This window comes from Lissotriton vulgaris, chromosome 12 (genome assembly GCF_964263255.1).
Source record: "Lissotriton vulgaris chromosome 12, aLisVul1.2, whole genome shotgun sequence".
In the NCBI taxonomy this organism is placed as follows: domain Eukaryota; kingdom Metazoa; phylum Chordata; class Amphibia; order Caudata; family Salamandridae; genus Lissotriton; species Lissotriton vulgaris.
In genome coordinates this window covers 91,367,241-91,395,130 of record NC_141700.1, presented here as the reverse complement: position 1 = coordinate 91,395,130, position 27,890 = coordinate 91,367,241, and the positions used below count along the sequence as shown (strand labels likewise).

General features: G+C 45.3%; 1 protein-coding gene across 3 annotated transcripts in view; it reads left to right on the top strand.

The window, feature by feature from the left end:
* LOC147673470 (dnaJ homolog subfamily A member 1-like) overlaps positions 1–27,890 on the top strand; it is a 134,514-nt gene that overhangs the window by 46,039 nt on the left and 60,585 nt on the right. For all 3 annotated transcript variants that reach the window (XM_086947317.1, XM_086947316.1, XM_086947318.1), the window contains exons 2-5: positions 22,893–23,036; positions 25,135–25,324; positions 26,149–26,253; positions 27,522–27,749. In XM_086947317.1, coding sequence (XP_086803443.1) covers positions 22,905–23,036; positions 25,135–25,324; positions 26,149–26,253; positions 27,522–27,749 — 655 coding nt within the window. In that variant the 5' untranslated portion in view covers positions 22,893–22,904. The remainder of the gene's footprint in view (positions 1–22,892; positions 23,037–25,134; positions 25,325–26,148; positions 26,254–27,521; positions 27,750–27,890) is intronic.

Sequence of the window (27,890 nt, the reverse complement as noted above, 5' to 3'; positions counted from 1 at the left end):
GGGCGCTCTTCAGCACCACCTCCTCCGGTTTCAGCCACATTTCTGACGGGTGCGAGAGGCCGGCGGCTGCTGCCCGGGTCCCGGAGCCCAGCTTTACCACATCCACGGCGAACCCCGCGTGGGCACCCGCTGCAGGTGCCCCCTGCACCAGCCGCCTCCCGCAGCCGCCGTAGCCCGGCTTCGGAGCAGCACAGTTCCGGCATCCAGGGAGGAAGTTCCGTATCCTCCCCCCTCTTTCCAGCGGCCTCTGGCGCCTCCTCCCCGCATTACATGGATCTGCTCTCCACCTCCCAAGCGTGGGCCAGGCTCGAGTCGACACTGAGGTGTGTGAGGAGACGGGGCCTCCCAAAACATGCGGCCAGGAGCCCTGGGGCTCCACACATAATACCCCCGGTAGGTGGGGTTCGAAAATGTGAGATAAGGGCGGCCTGAAACTAATATTAAGGCTTCAAAAGCGAGAGCCCCTCACACGACTGCCATACAATTGCGAACAGTGAGACTTCAGATAAAGCGTGAGAAGCGTGGTGTCAAAGGCCTGTGTTTCAAAGACTCAACAAGCACCTACGGGCACACGGACAGTGGGAGGGGAGGTGGACACGGACGGGGGGGGGGGTGGGAACAGCACACGGTCAGCAGGAGGGGGGGCAGGAACGGGCACTCACCTGGACTTCCGGCGGCCGTGGTCGGCATGGAATGAGGAAAACAAACAACAAAAAAAACGAAACCCCGCCCACCGCCACCATGAAGATGCGAAAAGGGTGGAGAGGGAAAAAATTGCAGGAACGCCCACGAATCTGGTCCGGCCATGACGGACAGATCTCTGTTCCAATGGCTAGCCTCCATTTATGGAGCTAGCCAATGGAACAGAGGGCGGGACTAAGCCCTACACTGTAGGGACATAAGATTTCTCCTGGGCGGAGCTAGGAGCTCCGACGCCAGGCAAAACCTAATAACGTGGAATCCCCACCGCGCCCCCCCCCCCCATTTATGATTTACTGTTGCATTTCCCTCATGTCACTTTTTCGACTAATCCTAGAGCAACACATAATATGAATATAGTAAGTATACTGTCCTCTGGTGCTTTTTAAACCGGGGCAAGGGGCAGTTTTAACTGTCTCGCCATCCTCGTGTAAATAATTAATAAAAAATCTAGATATATACATACTGGGGGGGTGAGGGGTGGATTCAGGCCTTTTCATTTATTCATTGGTCTGTTCATCTGTCCTTCTCATTTTGCTTTTTTCCCAGCAAACCATGGGGCCTATTCACCTAAAAGTCTTCCCCAGTACCACGGTTGGTGACCCAATACTTGTGTGTAAACCACCAGCTTGCCTATGCCAGACCTGTTGCCTTGTCCTTGCTTGTACGTAAACGAAAGATTGTCAGGCGCTCTGTCGTTTGAACACAATTTAAACCCGAAACCAAGGACATAACTGGTATGTTATGGATAAATGAGGCACGCCGTATGCCCGCCTGAGTTTCACCTGTCCGTGATGCATTGTGCTTTTTTCACAATCTGTTTCTTTTTAGTATGTGGAAAGGACAATGTTTGTAACATAAAATGGCGTTCCTATGCTTCCATGTAAGACCAAATCCGATTGTTCCTAAAATAATGTTTAGAGAAGGATCTGCTGATTGTGCACAGTTTTGTCACAAGACTCTTGCGTGTCATATCGCTCACAATTTGATTCCTTTTGTATCCATGTATGTTAGTGTTGAATAGCTTTGTGACAATGCCTCAGAATGTGCAGCATAATTTCCCTTTACCTGCACAATTTGCCATACAATATGCTCTTCCTTTCTACACTTTTTCCCTTTCTTGCTGTACGGTTTAGTAAACTTGCCGCATAATTTGACCCTCCACTTTGTGTAATGATGCGCTTGCTTACAGGCATTATTGGCTTTTCTGGTTTGAGATCGAACAAAAAGTGCATCCCTCCTGGAGAATATGTAGAAATGAATGTCGCTGCAGGCCATGATTAGATACAATATTAGGAAGATGTTGGAAATCAGAGGCATTATGTTTGGTTCGTTTTTTGTTGGGTGGCCTTTTTAGGGCTCTGGCCTACGTCACACTGCGTAGCAGTGTTGGCGGAGCCCAAGAGTCCTTGTGTGAGGGTCTCCGAAATCTTACCTAACACATTCCTGGCTGCTCGTGAATTTTTTTCCTTTTTTTTTTTTTTGCCAGCTGCATGGCAATTGGGCTTCGCATGCGTGTGTTTTTAGAAGAGAGCACGCAATAGGCCATAGGCGGTAGATTAGCTCCGCCTATGGCATATTGTGTGCGGTCACGCGCACCAGAAGGCCATATTTCTTCAATTACCAGCTGTCATGGCTCGCGGTAATTGAAGACAGATGCTGTGCGCGCGTGCACCTTTCTTTGCTGTCTGCTCTACGAAGCTATTCTACTTCGTGTCGCTCGCGCACTGAGACCTTGTTAATAGTGTCGGCACAACACTCGAAGCCATACCGCAAACACTTGCACTTTAATATTTGTTTTAAAGCGTTTACATTTATCTGTTATAATTACAGAGGACATGGGAATGACATTTATGTTATTTTCTGCATTTCTTTAAATTCTTCGGCTATTTTCAATTTGAAAATCAATTTATTACCGTGATTTGTTTGGCCCCAGTTCGACTTTTTTTTTTTTTTTTGTCGGAGCTTTGTTTTTCAGCGTTTACCTGCCGGGTGGGACAGTGGAACTCCCTGTGAAGCGACTGTGATTGAAGACACCCTTTTCTAACACATCCACCTTGAGCTGTGTCAGCCTATTTTGAGGTTCATTTTTGAAACCCAAATGCGCTTCTGTTCTGTGTTCGTGGCTGTAAATTGAGCTGATGCCGGTATTCGATGCTGCATCCCTTTAAAGGTCAGACTTTTCCATTTGGAATGATGTTATCTTTACAGGTAACCTGCACCTCCTATCGGATTGCCCCTCAGACTGCCGGTACTGGAGAGCCCTTGCACCCCTTTGGAGAGCTCTCGCTGCCAGTACCGGGGCAGTAATTCACTTCTCGTTTGAATCACCGCTTTCACTTCAGGTGCTGGTGAAGTATTTGTGCTGCGTCTTTGAAAATGGTATCTTTTTATTTCTATTACTGGTGGAGCGCCTGGCTTCTTCTCTGGATAGCTATCTCTCGCTTCTAGTACTGGTGGAGATCACGCCCCTCGCCTTTGAATCACCTCTCTTACTTCTAGTACTGGGGCATTACGTGGCCTCTGGTCTGGGTGCTCTCACGTATGCTACTGGTGCGGTACTTGTACCTCGTTTGTGGATCGTCATCTCTCTAACCTCTGGTGCTGGTGCACTGCTAGCCCCTCTTCGAATCACCTCTCAGATTGTGAGTATGCAGGGTGAGCAGAGTGTGAGTGTGCAGGGTGAGGTGAGTGTGAGTGTGCAGGGTGAGGTGAGTGTGCAGGGTGAGGAGAGTGTGAGTGTGCAGGGTGAGGAGAGTGTGAGTGTGCAGGGTGAGGAGAGTGTGAGTGTGCAGGGTGAGGAGAGTGTGAGTGTGCAGGGTGAGGAGAGTGTGAGTGTGCTGGGTGAGGAGAGTGTGAGTGTGCAGGGTGAGGTGAGTGTGCAGGGTGAGCAGAGTGTGAGTGTGAGTGTGCAGGGCGAGCAGAGTGTGAGTGTGAGTGTGCAGGGCGAGCAGAGTGTGAGTGTGAGTGTGCAGGGCGAGCAGAGTGTGAGTGTGCAGGGCGAGCAGAGTGTGAGTGTGCAGGGCGAGCAGAGTGTGAGTGTGCCGGGCGAGCAGAGTGTGAGTGTGAGTGTGCAGGGCGAGCAGAGTGTGAGTGTGAGTGTGCAGGGCGAGCAGAGTGTGAGTGTGAGTGTGCAGGGCGAGCAGAGTGTGAGTGTGCAGGGCGAGCAGAGTGTGAGTGTGCAGGGCGAGCAGAGTGTGAGTGTGCAGGGCGAGCAGAGTGTGAGTGTGAGTGTGCAGGGCGAGCAGAGTGTGAGTGTGAGTGTGCAGGGCGAGCAGAGTGTGAGTGTGAGTGTGCAGGGCGAGCAGAGTGTGAGTGTGCAGGGCGAGCAGAGTGTGAGTGTGCAGGGCGAGCAGAGTGAGTGTGCAGGGCGAGCAGAGTGTGAGTGTGCAGGGCGAGCAGAGTGTGAGTGTGAGTGTGCAGGGCGAGCAGAGTGTGAGTGAGTGTGCAGGGCGAGCAGAGTGTGAGTGTGCAGGGCGAGCAGAGTGTGAGTGTGCAGGGCGAGCAGAGTGTGAGTGTGCAGGGCGAGCAGAGTGTGAGTGTGCAGGGCGAGCAGAGTGTGAGTGTGGGTGAGTGTGCAGGGCGAGCAGAGTGTGAGTGTGAGTGAGTGTGCAGGGCGAGCAGAGTGTGAGTGTGAGTGTGCAGGGCGAGCAGAGTGTGAGTGTGAGTGTGCAGGGCGAGCAGAGTGTGAGTGTGAGTGTGCAGGGCGAGCAGAGTGTGAGTGTGAGTGTGCAGGGCGAGCAGAGTGTGAGTGTGCAGGGCGAGCAGAGTGTGAGTGTGCAGGGCGAGCAGAGTGTGAGTGTGCAGGGCGAGCAGAGTGTGAGTGTGCAGGGCGAGCAGAGTGTGAGTGTGCAGGGCGAGCAGAGTGTGAGTGTGCAGGGCGAGCAGAGTGTGAGTGTGCAGGGCGAGCAGAGTGTGAGTGTGAGTGCAGGGCGAGCAGAGTGTGAGTGCAGGGCGAGCAGAGTGTGAGTGTGAGTGCAGGGCGAGCAGAGTGTGAGTGAGTGCAGGGCGAGCAGAGTGTGAGTGTGAGTGCAGGGCGAGCAGAGTGTGAGTGTGCAGGGCGAGCAGAGTGTGAGTGTGCAGGGCGAGCAGAGTGTGAGTGTGCAGGGCGAGCAGAGTGTGAGTGTGCAGGGCGAGCAGAGTGTGAGTGTGCAGGGCGAGCAGAGCGTGAGTGTGCAGGGCGAGCAGAGCGTGAGTGTGCAGGGCGAGCAGAGCGTGAGTGTGCAGGGCGAGCAGAGCGTGAGTGTGCAGGGCGAGCAGAGCGTGAGTGTGCAGGGCGAGCAGAGCGTGAGTGTGCAGGGCGAGCAGAGCGTGAGTGTGCAGGGCGAGCAGAGCGTGAGTGTGCAGGGCGAGCAGAGTGTGAGTGTGGGTGAGTGTGCAGGGCGAGCAGAGTGTGAGTGTGCAGGGCGAGCAGAGTGTGAGTGTGAGTGTGCAGGGCGAGCAGAGTGTGAGTGTGCAGGGCGAGCAGAGTGTGAGTGTGAGTGTGCAGGGCGAGCAGAGTGTGAGTGTGAGTGTGCAGGGCGAGCAGAGTGTGAGTGTGAGTGTGCAGGGCGAGCAGAGTGTGAGTGTGAGTGTGAGTGTGCAGGGCGAGCAGAGTGTGAGTGTGAGTGTGCAGGGCGAGCAGAGTGTGAGTGTGCAGGGCGAGCAGAGTGTGAGTGTGAGTGTGCAGGGCGAGCAGAGTGTGAGTGTGAGTGTGCAGGGCGAGCAGAGTGTGAGTGTGAGTGTGCAGGGCGAGCAGAGTGTGAGTGTGAGTGTGCAGGGCGAGCAGAGTGTGAGTGTGCAGGGCGAGCAGAGTGTGAGTGTGCAGGGCGAGCAGAGTGTGAGTGTGCAGGGCGAGCAGAGTGTGAGTGTGCAGGGCGAGCAGAGTGTGAGTGTGCAGGGCGAGCAGAGTGTGAGTGCAGGGCGAGCAGAGTGTGAGTGTGCAGGGCGAGCAGAGTGTGAGTGTGAGTGCAGGGCGAGCAGAGTGTGAGTGTGAGTGTGCAGGGCGAGCAGAGTGTGAGTGTGAGTGTGCAGGGCGAGCAGAGTGTGAGTGTGAGTGTGCAGGGCGAGCAGAGTGTGAGTGTGAGTGTGCAGGGCGAGCAGAGTGTGAGTGTGAGTGTGCAGGGCGAGCAGAGTGTGAGTGTGAGTGTGCAGGGCGAGCAGAGTGTGAGTGTGCAGGGCGAGCAGAGTGTGAGTGTGCAGGGCGAGCAGAGTGTGAGTGTGCAGGGCGAGCAGAGTGAGTGTGCAGGGCGAGCAGAGTGTGAGTGTGAGTGTGCAGGGCGAGCAGAGTGTGAGTGTGAGTGTGCAGGGCGAGCAGAGTGTGAGTGTGAGTGTGCAGGGCGAGCAGAGTGTGAGTGTGCAGGGCGAGCAGAGTGTGAGTGTGCAGGGCGAGCAGAGTGTGAGTGTGCAGGGCGAGCAGAGTGTGAGTGTGCAGGGCGAGCAGAGTGTGAGTGTGCAGGGCGAGCAGAGTGTGAGTGTGCAGGGCGAGCAGAGTGAGTGTGCAGGGCGAGCAGAGTGTGAGTGTGAGTGTGCAGGGCGAGCAGAGTGTGAGTGTGAGTGTGCAGGGCGAGCAGAGTGTGAGTGTGAGTGTGCAGGGCGAGCAGAGTGTGAGTGTGAGTGTGCAGGGCGAGCAGAGTGTGAGTGTGCAGGGCGAGCAGAGCGTGAGTGTGCAGGGCGAGCAGAGCGTGAGTGTGCAGGGCGAGCAGAGCGTGAGTGTGCAGGGCGAGCAGAGCGTGAGTGTGCAGGGCGAGCAGAGCGTGAGTGTGCAGGGCGAGCAGAGCGTGAGTGTGCAGGGCGAGCAGAGCGTGAGTGTGCAGGGCGAGCAGAGCGTGAGTGTGCGCAGGGCGAGCAGAGCGTGAGTGTGCGCAGGGCGAGCAGAGCGTGAGTGTGCGCAGGGCGAGCAGAGCGTGAGTGTGTGCAGGGCGAGCAGAGCGTGAGTGTGTGCAGGGCGAGCAGAGCGTGAGTGTGTGCAGGGCGAGCAGAGCGTGAGTGTGTGCAGGGCGAGCACAGTGTGTGTGTGTGCAGGGCGAGCACAGTGTGTGAGTGTGCAGGGCGAGCACAGTGTGTGAGTGTGCAGGGCGAGCACAGTGTGTGAGTGTGCAGGGCGAGCACAGTGTGTGAGTGTGCAGGGCGAGCACAGTGTGTGAGTGTGCAGGGCGAGCACAGTGTGTGAATATGCAGGGTGATCAGTATGTGGATGTCCAGGGTGATCAGTATGTGGATGTCCAGGGTCAGCAGTGAGTGTGTGCAGGGTCAGCAGTGAGTGTGCGCAGGGTCAGCAGTGAGTGTGAGTGTGCAGGGAGCCATCCAACCTTAGTTATCCTAGTGGCTCTGAATTGGGAAAGAAAAGTGTAGTACCCAGACCTTCTGGGCATGAACAGCTGTTCTCCCTTTGGACTTCTACTTTGCAAGGACAGCCTGTGTCAGCAACAGGGGAGGATCCTCCACCCGAATCTGTACAATCTACACCTGCATGTGTGGAGATTAAGCAGTAGCAACTGACTGCATTTGATCTGCCTCCTAAAGTAGTGGATGTCTTCCTACTCTGCTTTTTAACATCTGAAAAGCTCTCTACTTGGTGCTCAGCACAATGGTACCAACAATTGTTCGTTATCCCCATCTGAGTGTGAGGAAAATAAAGTCAGGAAACTGATGCAGTACATAGGGGTTGCATTTATATGCTGCTCTGCAGGGTGGGTGGAATCTGACCGAAGGCACAAGCACGACTTAACAGTGTGTGGAAGAGCTGCAATGGAGGACGTTTTCCAGATCCGTTCTGGCACCTAGGGAGCGTTTAAAAAAAAAAAAATTCTTTATTGAATTTTCAAAATGGCTTATGCAGCATCTCTGCCATGCAAGGCAGCTCGAACAATAAACAAAAAGAAACAAAACCTGTTGTGAATGACCGCTCGGTCTATAAATCCAGTCATAAAGTTGTGACAACATACATTTGACAAGATCTGCAGTGAGAAGGATTTACATACAAATTAGCATCACTCTACATTAGATTGTGATCCATTGTGTGACTGTGAATGAAGATATTGATGCAGTGGTACCCAGACATCTTTAGGTTTAGACGACGATGGAAGGAAGCTCTTCTACATAAAATTCAAGGTTCTCTTTAGGACATACCATGTCTTTAATCCAATGAGCACATGGGAAGCATTCTAAGATGATGAATGTGCTGTTAAATAGAAAATGCACCTGAAAAAACTGTTACCAAATGTAAGTAACCTTTCCATTGCTTCCCTCAGAAGATAAGTTGCTTCGCAAGCAATTGCACATGTATGAGGGCTTTTGTAGTCTTTGCTTGTGGTTTCTTTAAAGTACTATTTTCATGTTGCCCTGCTTCCAGTCGGCTGATGAGGGAATGAGTCATGCTTCTCTGAAACCTGAATGGTCTTTTGACAGCAGCAATCTTATTCCTTATTGTCTCGTGGTTGCTTGTGGCGGGTGCACATGCAAGCTACTGCTCAGAGTACTTACTTTGCCAACCTGTGCCTGCTGCCGTTTTTAGATCTGGTGGAGTCTGCACCTGTATGTAAGATATGTTCTGTTGCTAGAATATGCACAGTGGGGTATGGTCATCCCTCATCATCCACTGGCTTATCTGCATTCGCCACTTTCAACTATTGGCTTGAGACCTTGTCCGTCAAATATTAGATCAGCCTAGAGAGCTATTTCTGTGTTGCCCCATCTCTCTCACTATTGGTTGTTAATCCTTTCACCTCCCAAGGAATACTTGCTTTGGAATGCATGAGGGTCTATTTTACATTCAACTATCCCTTAAATTGTCACATTCAGTTCCCTAATTCATATATGCATTCAGTACAGAAATTTATCTTGATTTTTAATGTGGAAAGTATTTTGAAATGGTGTTTTCATTACTCAAGTTTGTGTTTGACCTGGACGCATCTCCTTATTGTGACTTTGTTTTTCCCATCATCACGGATACCATCACCAATATAGGTCACGGGACGCCACTAACACCGCAAGCACAACCATACCACTCCACCATTACCACCACCAATAATATCACTTCCAATACCACAACCAAACATTGAGAAAGCTAGCATGCCTGGTTCTAATGTACCATGACATGAAAGCATAGTTTCTGCACACCTGTATTTGCATGCGTTGTCACATTAAACTAATACCATTTGGCTTTGCAAATGTTAGTTCCCATTTTTTCTTCAATTTCAGATGTTTACATGAGGATTAGTTGGCCCTTTTTTAAAAGTAAACTGAGAAATCTTTTCTTTATGTAAACTACTATGAGGAGAAATTGGTCAAAACTCCCTGTGGAACCATGGAGACGTGAGTTAGACTCCACTCGCCCGTTACCTTGTCCAGACCCCAATGTGGCGTACGATAACTATGTAAGTTGGATCACAAAATCCTTGGATCCACTTCTGCCTCTCCGTAGGTCATCCTCAAAGCGAGTGCAGAAATCAGCCCCCTGGTTTTCCGACTCGCTAAGAGAGTTGAAACGCATCTGCAGACAACGAGAGAGAGCTTGGCGCGCAGACTTCCTCCCGGAAAAAAAGGCTTCCTATAGAGAGGCGATCAGAATTTATAAAGAAGGGGTCAGGACAGCCCAGGCACTCTACTATTCCGACAAAATCCTGGAATCCAAATCTAAGCCCAAAGAAATTTTCAATATAATAAAACAATGTACCAATGTCGCCACTGCCCCCCCTCTGATCAAGACCCAGGAGCAATGCAATGAACTGGCGGAATTTTTCTACAATAAGGTATCAAACATATACTCCACCTTTCCAGCCACGGCCGCAAATCATGAGGCGACTGAGTCATTCCTCCCGGAAAATTCCCCCCCCCCCCTCCCCCCCCCCCGACCAGCTGACTCCTGAGCCTTTGCTCGATCATTTCCCCCTCATGGACCTGGACACTTTGAACAAAGTGGCTCGCCAAGTAAAGTCTGGTTCCCCCCGCGACCCAGCCCCTCCAGGAATCCTGATGCAGGCAGGTGAAGTCACCCTCCCTGTTATCCTGGAACTACTAAATCTGTCCTTATCCACATGTACAGTCCCCATTGCTTGGAAGCAAGCCATGGTTCGGGCACTTCTAAAAAAAAAACCTAGCCTAGACCCTGATGACCACTCCAATTACCGTCCCATCTCACTTCTTCCGTGGGCTGGCAAGGTATTGGAGAAATACATAAACGCCCGGCTGGGCCAGTTCCTGGAGAACCATTCCCTACTTCACACGTCCCAGACAGGCTTCAGACCAAATCATGGGACTGAGACTGCCTTGTTAGCAGTCGCCGAAGAATCTCGAAGGATACTGGATCAGGGAGGATCAGTGGCAGTGATCCTCCTTGATCTAAGTGCTGCCTTCGATACGGTCAGCCATGCCACTCTGCTGAACCGGCTCCAGACCATCGGAATCTCGGGAGATGCACTAAGGTGGTTCAGTTCCTTTCTAGCTGACAGATCTTTTCAGATCTTTGATGGCGACACATCTACCAGCAGGCCACTTAGCTGTGGAGTACCGCAGGGCTCGTCTTTGAGCCCTGTATTATTTAATGTGTACATGAAGCCTCTGGCTGGGGTAGTCGAACCGTACGGCATTAAGATCGTGTCGTACGCCGACGATACCCAGCTAGTGGTTTCATTGGCCCAAGAGAACAACAGACATCCCTCGGCTGGCCTGCTGAACTGTTTGGAGAACGTGAGGGAATGGATGACCAACTCCTCCCTCAAACTGAATGGAGGAAAAACAGAGCTCATGCTCCTAGGTCCAGCTTCACCAGTACCTTTTACCTCCTTGTGGCCCGACGGTCTAGGCACACCGCCCACTCCCAAGGATAGTGTGAAGAGCCTGGGAGTATGGCTTGACAACAAGCTCTCTTTCTCCACTCAGGCCACCAGGCTGTCTGCCACCTGTTTTGGCTTACTTAGATCACTAAGGAAGGTTCTTCCACTTCTGCCCCTTGATGCCAAGAAGGTGGCAGTACAAGGCCTCATTCAGTCCCGTCTGGACTCAAATAATGCTCTTTACCTAGGGGCACCCGAGATGACTCTTCGGAAGCTTCAGGTGGTACAAAATTGCGCGGTACGTACCATACTCCAGATTCCACGATCCCAGTCGGCCAGACATGGCCTGAAAAGCTTACACTGGTTGCCAGTAAGGCAGAGAGTGGCCTTCAAGGCACTGTGCATTACGCACCGGGCCTTTTGGAAGACTGGTTCAGCAATTAACAACAGTCTGGTCACCCCCTACCACCCTAACAGGAACCTGCGGTCCACGGGTGCCTTTCTGGCAGTTGTCCCTAGAGTGAAGAGAGCTAGCGCCGCCAAGCTCTGGAATGCCCTCCCCCTCACTCTTCGATCTACATCCGACCTGCTCTCATTCCGTAAGAAGCTGAAAACAGCCTTATTTGCCAAATCCCTCTAAGTTCCTGCACCCTCGGCCTTGTCAGATCTCGGTTTAATCTCAGCGCTTGGACGCCTCTGGGCAGCAATCGCGCTCAACAAATCGATAATAAATAATATAAAATAAATGTAATAATTATTTGTTCGTCTCCGTACACCGGGCAAATTTATTGACTTGGCTTGTGTGGCTTTTTTTTTTCTCCTTTCCTGTTTAATCCTAATATCTGAGCAACTTTGTGTTTTTTTCAAAAAATTGTTTACTTATCCTGCTTGTTGTACTCCACTGTGGATGCAGTTTTGTTTACTGAGATGACCTCCAGATGGGTGAAGACAATTGTAGTTTATTCTGGCTACTGTTACCCTTCCTTTCTCAAAGTGGTATCATGACAGACGGCAGGAGCACGTGTCACAGTAATAGAACCATCATCTGTGAAAGTTGCTGTGAAGTCATGCTTGCTGTCCATGCTTAGTAGTATGAATGATGCTAGAGTAAATATTTGAGTATTTTGCAAATTAGATTGTCCAATAGCAGTAATTGAAACTATGTCTAGTGCATAGTGTCACTGACTTCCTGTATTCCAGGTGACAGGAACTGCTTTCTGAAGTGTAGAAATGTTGCTCAGTAATGTACATTTAGTTAGTCCCTTCGGAGGGTCACAAAATGATGCAACCGTATCTCGAACAGTATGGGCCAGAAGACCGGCCGTACCTGAGGATGATCAGATGGTGGTCATAAGAGAGACATAGGCAGATTTGAAAAACCAATTGGGTTACAACAGTTCTCATACTCCTGTATGCCTTTATTTGAAGACTTGAGCTGGTTGACTTCTGGCAGATCTGATCATCATTAGGGACCGACTTGAGGCCCTACTCAGGGGCCCACTGGAACCATGCCCGAAAAGATGGCAATGAATAACATGAGCCTAATTTTAAAGGGGTATCTAGCGCTTAATGACTGAGGACAGGATGTTTGTGGATGGGAAAGCTGATTTCCAGCGGTATTATGCTGAGCTGTCCATAAATGAGCCCACCAATGTCGAAAGGTACTCTAAGTACCTGATCAGAGCATCTCTAACCTAGCTATAAGATTTGACTAGAGATAATTGGAGGAGCGTAGCACTAGAGAGGAAATCCTAAGAACCATTGGGAGCCTACACTCTTCAAGAGCACCACGACTGGATGGGCATAAGGCAGTCTTGTTATCAAGTGTCTGCAAGTGCTGTGCTTTTCCTACCAAAGTGATAGGCTGAAGACAGAAAAAAATATCAACTAACGTTGTGTACGTAATCATTCTAGAGAGAAACAAAATGCCTGCTAGGTTCGCTGCGAAAGAGAGCTGTGTTTGGCCTCAAGGTCGTAAAATTATCAGTAGCAAGAGGGTCGACTCCGGCCCTTCGTTCTTCTGCTGTCAAGTTAAAATGAATCTCCCTTAACATTGAGTAAAATGCTTTTAGGTGAAATAAGCGTGCCTGAAAAGGAATGGGCAAAAGGAGTGGATGGGTTAACATGACTATAGTATGGAATTAAGAGGCATGGAACAACCCGCCTAAAGCAATAGGACGTCAAAAAGTGATTTGCTTACTGAGCAGTTGTTATTTTTCAGCTTTTATTTCAAACATGGTAGGGAGTCGGATGTCTGATTCGCTTTAGTTATTTTGTCGCTGTTAAACTTGCCACCCCCAGGGTCTCTTAACCAAATACAAAAAAAGTGCTCCATAATGAGTTAAGTTTAGCAGAATTTTCGATACTACTTGCAATAGTACGAGTCCTTACTGATTACCCAATTGTGAGATTTAAAATGTTCCGAGTGGTCTATTACTTGTCGAGTGCTCTAGCATCGAAGGCTTCTTAACCCCAAACAGCAGACTCCAATAAGCACGAATAACTTAGTCTAAGCATAACAAATTCAGAGTGCCTGTCTTCAGTGTTTTACTGAAGCCGGCGCCAGAGCTCTGTTTCCAGCAGCCTTTCATCTCTCTGTGCCACACGAGATAGGAGTGCAGCAGTCAGTCTTATCGCCAGTCCTTCTAACTTTCCACTGGGCTGCTATCAGTGACCGGCAGGGTCACACACGCTGTACCCAGGAGAGGGCCCGTTCTCAGCCGGGACACAACGCACAGCTCTCATTAAACAGAGGTGACTTTAAAGAAGTACCTTATTGCGTGGCCATTTCAACAGAAGAAATTTGTTAGGCAAATGGTCAAGAAGAATAGCGGGAGTCCGTAGGTGAAGTCAGTTTATAGGCTGGTTTCATTTCCTAATTGTTTGCAGAATGTACGTAATTTGTTTTTTTCCAAAACTGTTGAAATTTGACTTCTCTTTAAATATGCATAGTTCACTTGAAACAAAACCTAAGAGTAGTCACTATTGATGAATAAAACTCCAGTATTCACAGTCCATTGTTTTATTTTCATGGCACCATAAAATGTGGATATCCTAGGTGTCAAGGACTGAAAACCTATGACCGCTGCATTTAAAACCAGCTTTGACCGCTGTCAATTGTTTAGAACTTGCTTAGAGGAAGGCTTTGGCAAGATACCCTAATATACTGGAGCAAGGAAAACCTATTGCTCTGCATACACAAATTAGCTGCAAGCATCCATGACACACAACGGCAATTCAGCTATTTCCCACCTACTCTGTTTATATCATCCTTCCCAAACATTGCTCTGTTTCTTCAAAATTACCTCTCCTGCACTGGCTCTCCTGGTCGGTTTTGTCGAAATTAGCTTTCCTGCACTGGCTTCCCACTGGCTCGCTTCCTCTAGATCAGGGTTCTCCAAAGTCTGTCCTGGAGGGTCTGATTCATGCCAGATTTTTAAGATCTACATTTATCTAAATGGGGATATAATGAAAATCTGGCCTGGATCTGGCCCTCCGGCACCGCCTTTGGAGAACCCTGTCCTAGATCTTCGAAATTAGGTCTCCTTTACTGGCTCCTCATACGTAAAAGGAGCAAGTATATGATTCCGAGCTTATTCGTGGAGTGGATCATAAAAATGGGCCACTGGGTCTTCAAAAAATGATGACTCCCTACTTTCCACCTAGATCTTTGAGGTCCTCCAGTTTGGGCTGTGGTCACTCCCACCAGATATCTCTTGAAGAGAAGGGGGGGGGGCATACTTTTGCTGTTCTGGGCACAGCCCGGTGGATCCTACTTCCATCTAAGTTAAGAAGGCAAAAAGCCCCATTTTTACTTCCATGGAGAAATTAAAATTTGCCTTTTCAGAGCATTGGATTAATCCGTTTTAGTCTTGCTTTTCCTCATCCTTAATGCCTAGAAGCCCATTTCCATGGGCAGTGTTGCACTCTTTTAAATCGGGCTACATTACATGACCCCGTTATAAGTCTTTGTCTCATAAGGTTCTCTTCTGGGCCCTCTCCTATTTGTCGTTATTCTTCTCCCTTGATGGCCTCTAGTTGTTTGTCTTCTCCCAATACTTATATGCTGACTGCACCCAAATCTTTAAACTCCCAGCTTTCTCAACAAATGTATCTGATCATCTACAAATCTCCAGGACACGAGAAGCTCCAGACCAGCAGGTAAAGGCCACCGCGAGCGCCCCCAGGCAAACAGCCCGACAACCAGGCAGTACGCATCAATGGCTGCCGGAGTCCGGAAGAGCTGAGGAGTGCGCAGCCCAACTGCGGCCTGCCCCATATTCACTCATGGCTCACTAAAGCAGAGCCTAACCGCCCCAAATGAAGTGGAAACCCGAGAAGGAAAGGGGAAAATCCCTACGCATACTGGCCCGCTAGAGTAGGGCCTCCACCCAGGGACCAATGATCATGCTAGAGCAGGATCCAACTTTTTACCGTACAGCTTACTTGGAGAATGCGTATAACAGCACTGATTCTCCAAGTAAGCTCTATAGTAACATAGGTTTATTGTGTTACACGGACACGCCGATAAACAGGCTCTCACGGTATGATAACCTTGGCGGCTCAGCACTCATTGTACACACTGGTGGCACAATGTATGTCTAGAGATGTCAAAAAACAAAACTTTTCTCTTGTATAGACCTTTGTGAAAGCTAACTCAGCAAAAAATGCTAAGCAGTGCTGTGTGTAAAAGCAGCAAAAAGGACAAGCATTTGCAATGCAATAGGTCTCCCATTAGGAAAGTGTAAGCTATTGGTATTGTAAATGACACATTTTTTAAATATGTGTTGGCTTTGAAAATATATAAATTAATAGCATTGTTATTCACAAAGCCAATAGCTTACACTTTCCTAATGCGAAGCCTATTGGCTATGGCAATGCATGTTGGTAGCAAGCAAGGACCGTGCTGTTGTGGTGCTGAGTGATGTGGTTGGGCTGAGTGATGATGTCTTTGGGCTGAGTGATATGGTGGTGCCCCTGAGTGATGTGGTGTGTGAGGGGGTGATGAGACTGAGGGGTGTGAGGGGGAGGGGGAGGATCCGAAGTAAATGGTGGCAGGGCAGAAATCATAAGACTGAGAGAAGAGACTGCGTGGTGACTGTTGGTCAGTTTCAGAATCAGGAGGGGCATAGTCAGCACAGTCTGGGAGGGATCAACGTGTCTAGAGGCAAAGCATAGCGGATGTAGCATTGCAGCTAGCAAGTCTAGTGTTTTCAAGCTGAGTGTCCCTAGATAGATGGCAACACAGCAACCGCATTTGAGGAGCAAGGCTACTGTAAACAAACACGGTAGGCTTTCACTTTCGTCCAGATACAAGCTCTCAGCATTGCTGTGGGGGGGGGGGGGGTTTGCGGGGGAGCGGCAGCCTTTGAAGTCTGATGCCGAGGCACAGACAAATGGTGCTGTGTTATGTGGCTGTCGATGGTATGCACACACATAGATCACATGAACTGTATGCAATCCGCAGCCGTTTTGGTAGACTTCTTTTCCGCTTACTGTAATCCCGCCGGAGCAATGCACAAGCGCATTGGCTCAGGCGAGACCTAAAAAATGGTGTTTAAACCCCAAATAAGCCATGCTAACTTAACATGCACGCAGAAAGAGGCCCATAAACCATACTACAGTGCAGAACCAAAAAAACAGGCTGTTGGGGGGCTGATTCTCCCCCCCCCCCTCTTATAGAGGTCAGGGGTGATATGGGTTGGCCATGTTGGGAAGGGATGGGAGGCTAACTTTTGCTTTGGAGGGTTCTGGTCTGGAGTTGAAGCTCACTTTGTTAAGCATGTGACTAGGAAGACTTACGAGGAAGTAATGCATCTCTTGATGGCACTGCATTACTCTTGAGGTCATCATCCTTCTCTGCTACAACTATTTCTCTGCAGTCTCCTGTCTGATTCCCTCCCAACATCCTGATTTTACACTTCCACAGCCATAAAACGTGGTGATGTTTTCTTTTGCCAATGAACATGGATGGAGTCTTTTATAATGACCACAGCGGCATGGTACCAGATTCAAAACATATGTAACATATACGTTTGTATAATGTTGTTCACCTCTGCGCTGAACAATTTGCTAGTACTAGGCCAATTGGCCACCTACAACAACATACACAAGGGCATGCCGCATAATTCTTATGCCCACTAGATAAAGCTCTAAAGTTTGCCAAAAGAACCCTGTTCATTTTCCCATGGCATACTGTTACATGTCACTATAATCACCATACTGACTTGCTGTCTGCCTAGGTTAGTGTGCTCCAAAGGTATTGACATTGAGCTTCAAAGCTATTGAGGGTACATTTCTTGTATGTCTCTGATCTATCTTAATATGACATACCTCCATCCACAATCGAAGATCCACCACTCAACACTTCCTAACTTCACCCAAGTTGTTTTGCGTGAGTATCCTGATATCAGTCTTTCCACCTTCTAGGATCCACTTCGGTGGAATTCTTACAGGTATTCTCAGGGATAGCCCTTCATTGCAGAAGTCCAAAAGAACTCCGAAAAGCTTTTTCCCAAATAATTGAAACCAGCAATAGTTAGAATTCTCAGTCTTCTATCACACATCATAAGTATGAACTTCATATAAAATTGTTTTCTATGTTGTTAAAGACATGCAACACAAGCCAGCCACCATGGCAAATGTAGGTAAACTGCAGAGTGTAGAATTTTGAAAATGTTTACAAAATTTAACAGAATTGGGAAGTTTCATAAATGATTTAGATTCATCCAGGCAGTACCTGTGTGTTTTTGAGGTCCACATACTTGTGAAACTATCAATGTAACTTTGCTAGGACTGTTTAGGATACGATGTGCGCTCTTTTTCACCGCTCTCGCTGCTATTGAACAATTGTATTGGGTCAGTGTTGGTTACTAGGTTTCTTTAGATGGAAGGGTGTGTATGACCTCTGACGTGGCCACTGAATTATGGTCTTGGATTAGGTTTATCCAAGACTAAGATTCCTGCTCGTTTACCAGGCAATTTTGGATTATGTTGAGTATGTCTACCATAGCACTACGAAAGCCTATGTTGTATCTTCGGTGGAGTTGAAGAATAACATTCTTAAGGTGGAGCACTGGTAGACAGTAAGGTAATACATTCTATCAGCTTGTCACACACCACAGAAGTCCTCACCAGTATACTTCTAGCTGTCTTAATGGGATATGATTGGCCTGCATTCTAGTTTCTTCTGTCAAGGAATATTCAGATCCACAGAACTTAGAAATACTGTTTGCTAAGATATAACACCTAGGCTGACTACATGATATAGATTACTCAAGATACACAAGAAGCAAAAGAAACCTAGTTCTTGTGAGACCAACCATTATTTAAACTAATTACTAAGGTGTGCTTAGAACAATGCAAAAATATCTGTTGGTTACCTAGTGGGAAGAAATGGAAGATCTTTTTCGAGAGGGCAAGAAGAGTATAAATATACTACTTGTAATTTTTTTGTCAACCAGTCATGTCCCAAATAACCACTGCAGTATTTTCTGTATCTAATGTGCTGTAGAGAGCGGGGATATGTCTGAGTGGGATCTGAGTGATTTTGATGGAGTCCATGCCAACACAATTCACCTAGCACAGCATTAATAGCCAATGTTGGTACTCTTCCAGGACTGCCAGTAGTCCCAGAGTAATGCAACTTTAGGCAACCGGAATAACCAAGTGAGCTATAAATGAAGGAAGTCAAATGTGCAACTTCTGTGAATGCTGCCAAAATGGATTGAGATGGTAACGCCTTGGAGGTGAGCCATGAAAATTATTAGTCGGGGCTAAGATTCAAAAGTTATGCTAGCCTTCTTTGCTGTTTGATAAGCCATCATTGCATAAAGGGGAGAGGATTTTATTTATTCGGGTACCAGGAAAATGGGTGTACTTGCTGGGCATTTATTCAAGCCTCATATGTGCAGGTACGGCATTCAATAGTGGTGAGCCCTGTGTTTGGAAGAATCTGCCTCCAAATCCTTTGAATGTGGCCTTATCGATTTTAAATGTGCTTATTTTTTTCGATGTGGTGGACCTAAAGAGCCTTGAAGATAACCCTTAAAGACTTGAGGACCTATACTGTGCGGTCATTGAGTATCTAGTAACTTGATAGTGAGGCTGAGGACCTTGAACTACCTTATCTTCTATGGTTGGTAGCCGCTGAATAGGTTCAAGGCCGCTGTGACTTGTTCTCACAATTTTTGACCAAAGAAGATTGCTGTTCTGCCTGATATTAATCCCCCTTACTCGTGCAGCTGTTGATGGACCTTTCTCTTTTTTTTTAATCTCAATTCTTTATTACGTTTTTATCAAAAGGAAACCATAATCAATCATATATAGTCATATAAACATAAAGCGCCTGTGATTCATTGTGGCATTTGAGCAAAAATTATAACAAACAAAACAGCAAAAAAAATTATTATAAGTACCGCATTTACAGACCTAGACTATTAGTCCATACAGTAGTATGCCAGTATATTTTTACAAATAAATGTAAACAATATATAAGAAACCTGTGTAAACCCATTAACAGTAAGTATTCATTTGAGAATCCGAATCATCATGAACCTAGTAAAGGACCCCATATTTAATCAAAGTGATGTGAATTGTCATTTAACTTGTACATTATTTTTTCACATCAAAAACCTTTTCAAGCCAGGAACAGAACATTGGAATAATATTGGTCCTCCAAGAATGTAAGATATTAACCTTCGCTAGGCTGAGAGCTGTGGAGAGCCATTCAAAAGTATGATTGGATATAGGTGGTATTTCTGAAGTATCATGTAAAAGTGATAAACGCTTTGTGAGGGAGAAGTTTATTTGAAGGCGCTCTATTCTATTGTCTTCAATCTGAAGCCAAAATGTACGAATGCTTGGCAATCTCACAGAATATGAACTGTCACAATCAGGTGCTCTACATCGTTAACACTAAGTTTAGCTGAGTGCGGTTTACCAGGAGACCAGTGCCAATGGTGCAGTACTCTGAAGTAATTACATTTAAGACTGGAATCTCTAACTCCTTTATTATAGTTTTCTAATATAGTGTCCTACTGTTTATCCGTAAGTTTCATATTCAAACTTGTGGACCACCATGATCTTACATTTTTGGAGGTTTCAATAGAAAATGAGGATTCAATTAAAATGACTTGGAGATCAGAGACCGTACCCTTGAACTCTTTCCAAGTGTGGATATACCGTGCAATCAGGGAGGGGATGTTAAATCATGATTTTTTGCCATACTTAAAGCAAGAGTGGATGAAAGTTGAGTATATCTAGGAAGTTGTGATGAAGGAAGGTCAAATTCCTGTTGTAAACTTGAGAATGGTTTCAGAGATTGACGTGTAAACACATCCTCTACAGTATGCAGTCCGGCGATGGACTGGGACGCTAGTTAATGTTCTAACGCCTCATACCCAAAGGTCCATGCTAACTAGTTGAATATCTCCCGATGAAGCCCATCCTGCTCGAAATGCATTGTGATTGTTGAAACTTGTAAGCCAGAACATTTATTTACATATCAACATGCATGTAAATGAATACGATCGGAATGTATTGAATTTCATCATCTTGGAAACAAATTAAAGGAATTTATTCAAGAATCAACAGTTTCTTTCAGAATATTTTTTTTGAGACGGATGAGCTTGTTTACATCCCCTCCCAGGATACAAGTGGTGCGACTAGGATATTCATTCCGTAGTGGAAAGTGCATCGTTTACAATTGTTAACACACTTTTGATCAGAAAGCAACACCTTATTATACGCAAGCAAAACAGATACATTTATTAAACTGCCCACTAACACAGGAGTGCTCAAGCCATCTCTTCGATGTCTGTGGGAAGACAACACCCACAGAATAGGGACACTCCCAGTTCTGGGTGTGGTTCTTTCTCATTCTCCCCAGCCCAGTCCATTTTGCCATTTAAGTAGGAAACTCATCCTCTAGAAAATAAACCAAGATGCAAAAACAATTTCCAGGATAGTCTTTGTGGTGTTCCTGAAAACCATCTTTAACGCTAAAATGTTTTCTGTCTGCTTTGAGTCCATAGAGCATATGAAGACGAGTAAGAGCCATAATGAGTTCCCTGAAAATGGGTTCTCCAAGCCTGTTCAATTCTTTCTCCGCACTAATATTGGTTTTAGTGCGCTCCCCTAAACCGCAGAATCTGTCTGTACTATACACTGGGAGTGGGATCTGTTATTCTGTGTTATCCTCTACTGTCGTCATCTGATCAGAGTAGCACAGTTTGAAGCGCAAAGTTTTTGGTCAGTAAGTGAATGACTTTTAAAAAAAAAAAAAAACATGTTGATTCCTTTTCTTGCAAGTAGTCCAAGTTTGTTTGGGTTTTGATCATTACAGCTTCATAATCTTCTCAATATTTCTTGGTTTTGTATTCTTCGCAGCTTGCCATCGCCTTTGTATTTATTGAACAAGCCCTAGAGACAGTTTTGTGCCACCGTCTACTGTTTTATAACTCAGCAGTTTGCTTCCCAATATGAAAAATGTTTTCAGACCTACTTAATTACTGAATTCATTTAATAAATAGCTATGTTGTGAAAGGGGCATAACTTTATTTTTTACCAACTTATTCTATTTGTGTAGCATATGCCTGTTCAAGCATTAGTTACAGCCGTCATGTTCCATAGTTAGTTTGTCTTAAACCTTTTCTCAGTGAATATCGCAACACAGCACCACATGCCTTTTGTCAGGAATGTTTCTCTGTATTCTAGATCAAGAAGTGTTTGCTAAACCAACTATCTTGTGTTCTCATATTTTAGACCTCTCGTTCTCTACCATGTCAGTTCAAAAGGAAACTATAATAAACTTCAGTCTTCGTCATTTTTCAAACTGGTCCTTCTGTTTGGGCAATGTTGTTCAGTTCCTTATTTCACTTCTTGCAAAGATTGCATATGTGTTTGCATGTTACTCGCTCTTGTCCTGGTTTTGTTGTTTTACTGTCCTTATTCAAGGTATACTAATATTATTAAAATGTAGATGTAGGAATGCCTCTTGAATATTGGGATGAGTTCATTGGGGCCTTTTTCCGCTGGCTTCTTGATGATTGTATTTTGCTCTTGATAGCTCTTCATCTTTATTTAGACTCTGCTTCCTTGTTTGAGACCAAGAATATACATTGGGTTCCAAGGAGACAGAATACTTCCTGTGTCTTATTCCTTATTTTTTCATTTTTGTGACCGTAGATACTTCAATGTCCTAACAAAAATGTTAATTGTGATGACTAAGCAAATTATAAGAAAAGGACATTTCTGCCTCATTGTCTACAGTGTAAACCAGACATTATGTTATTTTCAATAAAAACGACTATTTTTTAAAGAATTGCTTCTCAATATTGCAAGTGGGATATTCGCTGTCTCTGCCATCATAAAGTACAACTTTGCAGGGAAGCATGGGCCATGGATTTATTATTAACTTAATATTTTCTTTTTATCAACCTTTCACAAACGTAGGTGTCTTAAGGTTTCGTGGAAATGCCCTACTTTATATAGTCCATTCCTAAGTATGGTAGCAGTAGAGGATGTAATCCCAAAATACTCTCCATATACACATTTGTGAACATTACTGTTTAGAAGCACAGGGGGACTTAAGTAAACATTTTTGCCAGACGCCTTTCTAAACCTTGCTGAAGTTTGGAGTAGGATACCAAGCTATGACAGAATAACTATTTATATCCTGGAGTATATTTTAATTAATAATAATATTTTAGATCAAGAAATCCGATCAGGGTTCCAAGAGTCCTTTTCCATCAGTATCTAGGCATAGGTAGGCTTATTGGTTCACATAGATAAATGTGAAGGGATGGATAGTCATCTAGTGTCTTCTCTAGCGATATTATGAAGTGATTGGTTTCTGTTCTCTGGTGGTTACTGTACGATGTGAATGAACATACGGACTAGGATAGCCTGCATTACTCTTACGAGCCATTTGTCCATATTATTCCACCCAAGGCTTAAAAGCTTCACTGGTAGATTGGTGCGATCTAGATTTTACAGTTTTGAATTGTTGGTCAGCCCATCTGGTGTAAGGTCAGGCAGCCTGATCATGGCGGTGCAGCGTTTAACTTTTTTATAGTGTTCCATTGTTTTTCGTAGAGTTGTATTTAAAAATGTATTGCTTAATTTGTGGCAAGCTGTTTTGACAATTGTTTGTATTTATCTAATTTTTAATTGGCTATTTTGCCAGGTCTCTATTGTTAAGATGTTTTTAACCTTTATGGGATTATCTGAAGCAATAATGGGTTACCAAACAAGGCTCACCCGCGTCCTCCAGAGCAATGAGCAATCGTCTTTTTGGGATCCCAGTGTTGGCAGGTAATGCGGTCTAAGAACACTCGAAGAGGTGCTTTAATAGCAGTGTTTCCAGGTGCACTCGTTTTTGGCTGCAAGATGCAAATGGGCATTGTTTGAGGATAATGAACATATTTCTGTTTTCAGGTAGCAGAAAAAATGGTGAAGGAAACTGGATACTATGACTTACTGGGTGTCAATCCAGGGGCACCTCCAGATGAAATTAAAAGAGCATTTCGGCGCCTGGCATTGAAATACCACCCAGACAAAAACCCAACCGAAGGTGAACGGGTATGTATTGCAATACTTTTGAATGTATGTAAACAATGATCCTTTAAAGAATAATTTAAAATACATAGGCCAGCTTAGTGAACAATATTTCTAATAGGTTCTCCTGGTTTGGAAGGGCGTTTGCAAAGATTAGAGAAAAAAGTTTCTTTTAGATCAGCGGAGTGAGCGCAGTCCAAATGAGTGTACACTGCTAATAAACTGTGCGTTTTTGGGGTGTACAGCAGATATGCACTGTGGGCATCCAGCAATTTAGTCTGGTGTTTTGGTACCTAATTGATGATTAATTTGTGGATGTGGCGGAGAGGGTGTTGAATATGAGTTGGGCGAATATGTACTGCGAGTGCTGTGATCTTTGTGGTTGAGACAAATGGCTGTGCCAGCGCCTCTTTTTGGCTTCCAAGCTTGCAAGTAAACTTGTGCACTTCAGCTAGTTTTTAATGGTTTTTGATGGTGACTACTGCCAATCTAGTAGGATTAAAAGGACCATGCCGGAAGAGGTGAGGGTAGTGCTTGGATGTACTGATACTAAATCCTTTTTGACTGCCAGATAGTTATGAATGACCCCTGTGCTTTTGACCTTGATGCTAGATATAAGCGGCTGATCTAGAATGAGCAGCAGTGTGGTTTTAAGAAGTGGTTTGGATTTTGATCCATTAATGTTCAGACTGTTAATTAATATTGAAGACTCAATTCCAGTTTGTATTTTATTTCTCTCCCATTTCTAATGTTTTTGATCATTAATGGTATTTTTTGCTGTCGCTAAACCTTATGTTTTTTGTATCATGTGAAGAGAAGATCTCCTGTTTTAAAATGTAATTGTGTTTTTCTTGGTGAATTATGATGCTGTGATTTTAAGTAATGGAGCAGTAAAGAATATATATATATATATATATATATATATATAATATATTATATTATATACATACTCCCCTTATTATTTACTCGGCCAAAGGAAATAGGGTAGTTGAGCTATAACTAAAAGAAATCAGTGTCAGTTTACCGGACTCTCAGATATTCAACACCTGTGGATACCTGTAATTTGACTCGTGTCTGCATCCACCCACTTTATTACTTTCGGGTTCTTGATACAGGAGTGTAAACGCCCCTCAGGATGTCTTTTGACTCTGACACATGAACTTGAGTTCGAGAGTTTTTCTATTTCACCAGATATGACAATTAAGTGTATGTTTAGTAATCTTCTTTTTGTTTTGTTTCGTAAAATCAGGTTCTAATGTTCTTTTGAATTGAAAAGACCTTTGCCAAGAAGGCGTATAAAGCATTTATTGCCAGATATAATATTGCCTTTCTTGCTGTTATAAAACAATGAGTGGTGGATACTGGGGTTGGACTTTTGCCCAGCAGTATTGGTGCAGATTCCACCACAGTCGCAGTGTTCGCTTTTGAGATGTGTCCCTCATGTTTATCTCTGCTAAATGTACTACTCCGCACAATTGTAAACATCTTCCCGTGACTAACAAGGAAACACATTTTGCTGAGGAATTGTAAGAAGATTCCTTTAAGGCTTCTTTGGGTATATATTATCACCACCTCTCAATTTTGGCTTTGTGCGAAATATGGTCCCATGAGTACTGAATTGTGGAGAACCAAGCGTAAAATGAAGGTGTTAACATTACGGTGTCTTTGGTAAAGGTATTGTTTAGGTTCCCCCTGTAACCAACCATCCAATTCCATTAGTTATTCTGTTTGGGTATGGTAACTGCGTCAGTACAATGTGGCGTTTAAGTCAGTATGTTAAAGTGTGCAGTGGAGCACTAGGAGAGCCATATTCTGAAATGCATCATCACAATACTAGCTGTTTGCTTTCTCCTTAAATGTTGAAATGTTAAGTAGACGTTTTCAGTCACCACAGCTTGTTTGCAGGTTTTATGTACTTGTAACAGAACAAAATGCTTGAATTTTACCGAAGACTTACTGAAACCCACTAAATTCAAGGCTGCCATACATACCAAAAACTGAATTCTGTGTTGTGCATCCTCTGCTTGACGTTCTGCTTTTGAAAACGTGCTTGTTGACTGCCCTGCAGCATCTTTTACTCTTACAGCACATTTTATGCTCTATGTGTTTCAATTCGGACTAGTTCAAGCAGATATCTCAAGCGTACGAGGTGTTGTCTGATGCCAACAAGAGGGAGTTGTATGACCACGGCGGTGAACAGGCAGTGAAAGGGGGTGCAGCTGGAGGCAGAGGAGGCTTCAGTTCCCCGATGGACATCTTCAATCTGTTCTTTGGAGGTGGAGCCCAGATGCACAGCCACCCCGAGAGGAGAGGTAAGTAGTGCTTGTGAGCAAGTTCACCGAAACTTGTGGGAAACCTTGTATACAAAACATTTGCGATGAGAACGCCAGGAAGCTTCGGCGTCAGTGCGCTTTACAAGTGGCACCTAAGATAAGATAAGAACTTAGTCTTTGAATGCACAGGAACTTTGTGACCTGTCCACATAGTCGTATTTGCCGATAAACCTCAAAAACGACACAGTTGATAAACACTCGTATCGGGATTGGAGAGAAAAGCGCTTGCTTGTGGTACGCGCAGGCTAGGACTTGCTGCTACAACACGTCTCCAGCACACTAGGGTTAATGGCAAGATATAAGCGTCTGCTTTAGGGATTTGTGGCGTGCACAATGCACGCTATATGCTTCTAGGTATTTTATGTTCAATACTATATTTATATATTACCAGTGCTTTAAATGGGTCTTTACTGATTTAAGGCACGTTTTTATTTTGAAAGAGGGAGTACCTTTACTTCTCGAGTGATGTAATAAATTTAAGTGGAGAGTACCGGCACATCTCAGACACGAGCAGGTACTCTGGTACAGGGTACCTGCGCTTCTGTTTATCCATATCAAGCACTGTATACTACCTGCAGCACGTAATAAACACCAAGATAAACAGAACATCCAAAGGGTCAGGATAGCACTACAAGCACGTTTGTTTCATCAGACAGGCAGAATGTGTTGCATTGCTTGCTTGATGAGTGTTTAATTTGTTTCTCTCTCATAAGCTTGGTTGTGATTGATCTATGCCACATATAAACATAAGACTGCCTTTGGTGACCCTGCATAATTTTTTTCCCTTTACAATATTTCTATAGGAAAGTCAGTAGTTCATCAGTTGCCAGTTACTTTGGAGGATCTGTACAATGGAGCTACCCGTAAACTCTCCCTTCAGAAGAATGTGATCTGCACAAAGTGCTGTGGTACGTTTTGTCTTTTCTTCCTGTACTTGGACTGTGTGGTTTTTTGGTATTTAATTTGTAAATATTTTTGGGGGAGTTTTTCAGTGCGAGAGCGTGGCATTAAAAAACATGATCTGTTATGTTTCAGTACGTAGGGATATTGTGTTATAGTGGAAATAAAGTTAATTGAAGGTGCTTTGTGTCCAGTCCTGAAAAGGAGAGACTGTTTTAACCTCTTTATTTTCCCTCACGTACTTTCTCATCCCTTGACTATTTCCTCCGCATTCCCAGTCTCCTCCCTCGCTGACATCCTTACTTTTGTCTCTAGCGGATGTCTGAGCCTTGTCCCTAGGATCCCAGTGCCCAGTGCCACACTTTGTATCCTGTCTTCATATTGGATAGAACAAGATGCCTTATATTTAAGGAAATAATGTTTTGTTGACCTAAAAACACGTGTTACAGAATTTGGAGCGCAGAAAACATTAATGGTAGGAATATTGCTTACAAAAAAAGGTTTTAAATCACTTGAAAGTCTGCACTGGCCCTACTGTTAAGTGATTCAGCACTTATATTGAAAGCTACTTTATAAGAATTCAGATAATCAGAAAATAAAAAGCAGTTATTTGTGCCAACGGATCTGTTTGTTAGAAAGTAAACTGTATATAATGCCATTATTCATCATTTGTTGGACTAAGTTAATTTTCAAGTCTGCACTGTTTGTTATTCCTTCATGTAAGCTCACTTATTCACAAATTGAGTTGGTGAGTCCTTTTCACAATTGATGGTCCTCCTCCTGGACATTTATATTTTTGGATGAGCTGGTAGTCATGCATTATTTGTCTTTCAAGTCTGAAAAGCATTTCTGTTGCTCTCAGAAAGGTGGCTGAAAATGTTTTTATTTTGCCATTTAATAGCATGCCCAAGAGGAGGACATATTGTGAAACATTTGAAACACCTGACCGTGGGTTTGAGCTTGTATAACCGTTGCCTAGTTCGAGTAATATGCTAGTGATTATAATATGCTTTAATTTTGCAAAGCCAAACCTTGTCGGTGTAAACATGATCCAACAGTATGTTGTACGTATTTGGTTTCTCATAAATTTACGTTGAGACCACTACTAGTGCTGCTGGATTAACCTCTTCAACTAGGTTTTTGTGTGTGTAGCAAACACTTATGTTGGTTTGAAAGCACCGGTGATAAAGTCGGTCTGTCCAGGTATACGAGTTGTTGGACTGAAAGTCTCTTTCTCTGCTGTGATGGGTGATGTATGCATCTTTCTTTTACCCAGGGTTGGGCACCAAAGACGGTACATTGGGCCTTTGCAGAAAGTGCCAGGGCACTGGCATGAAAGTGGAAGTCCAGATGCTGGGGCCAGGCATGATCCAGCAGATGCAGACCATATGTGCAGATTGCCAAGGCCAGGGGGAGTGGATCGGGCCTCGAGATCGCTGCAGAGGATGTAACGGGCGAAAAGTGACCAAAGAGAAGAAAATACTGAGTGTCCACATAGACAAAGGTGAGACTACTGGCTATCTTTATAATGTTATGCTGTGTGAATGAAGAAAACAACATGAAAATTGCCTCAACCACTCTTACTTGAACGAAAAAACTTTTCCGATTAGAAAAATATTTATTACATCCCAACCAGGCATGCTTA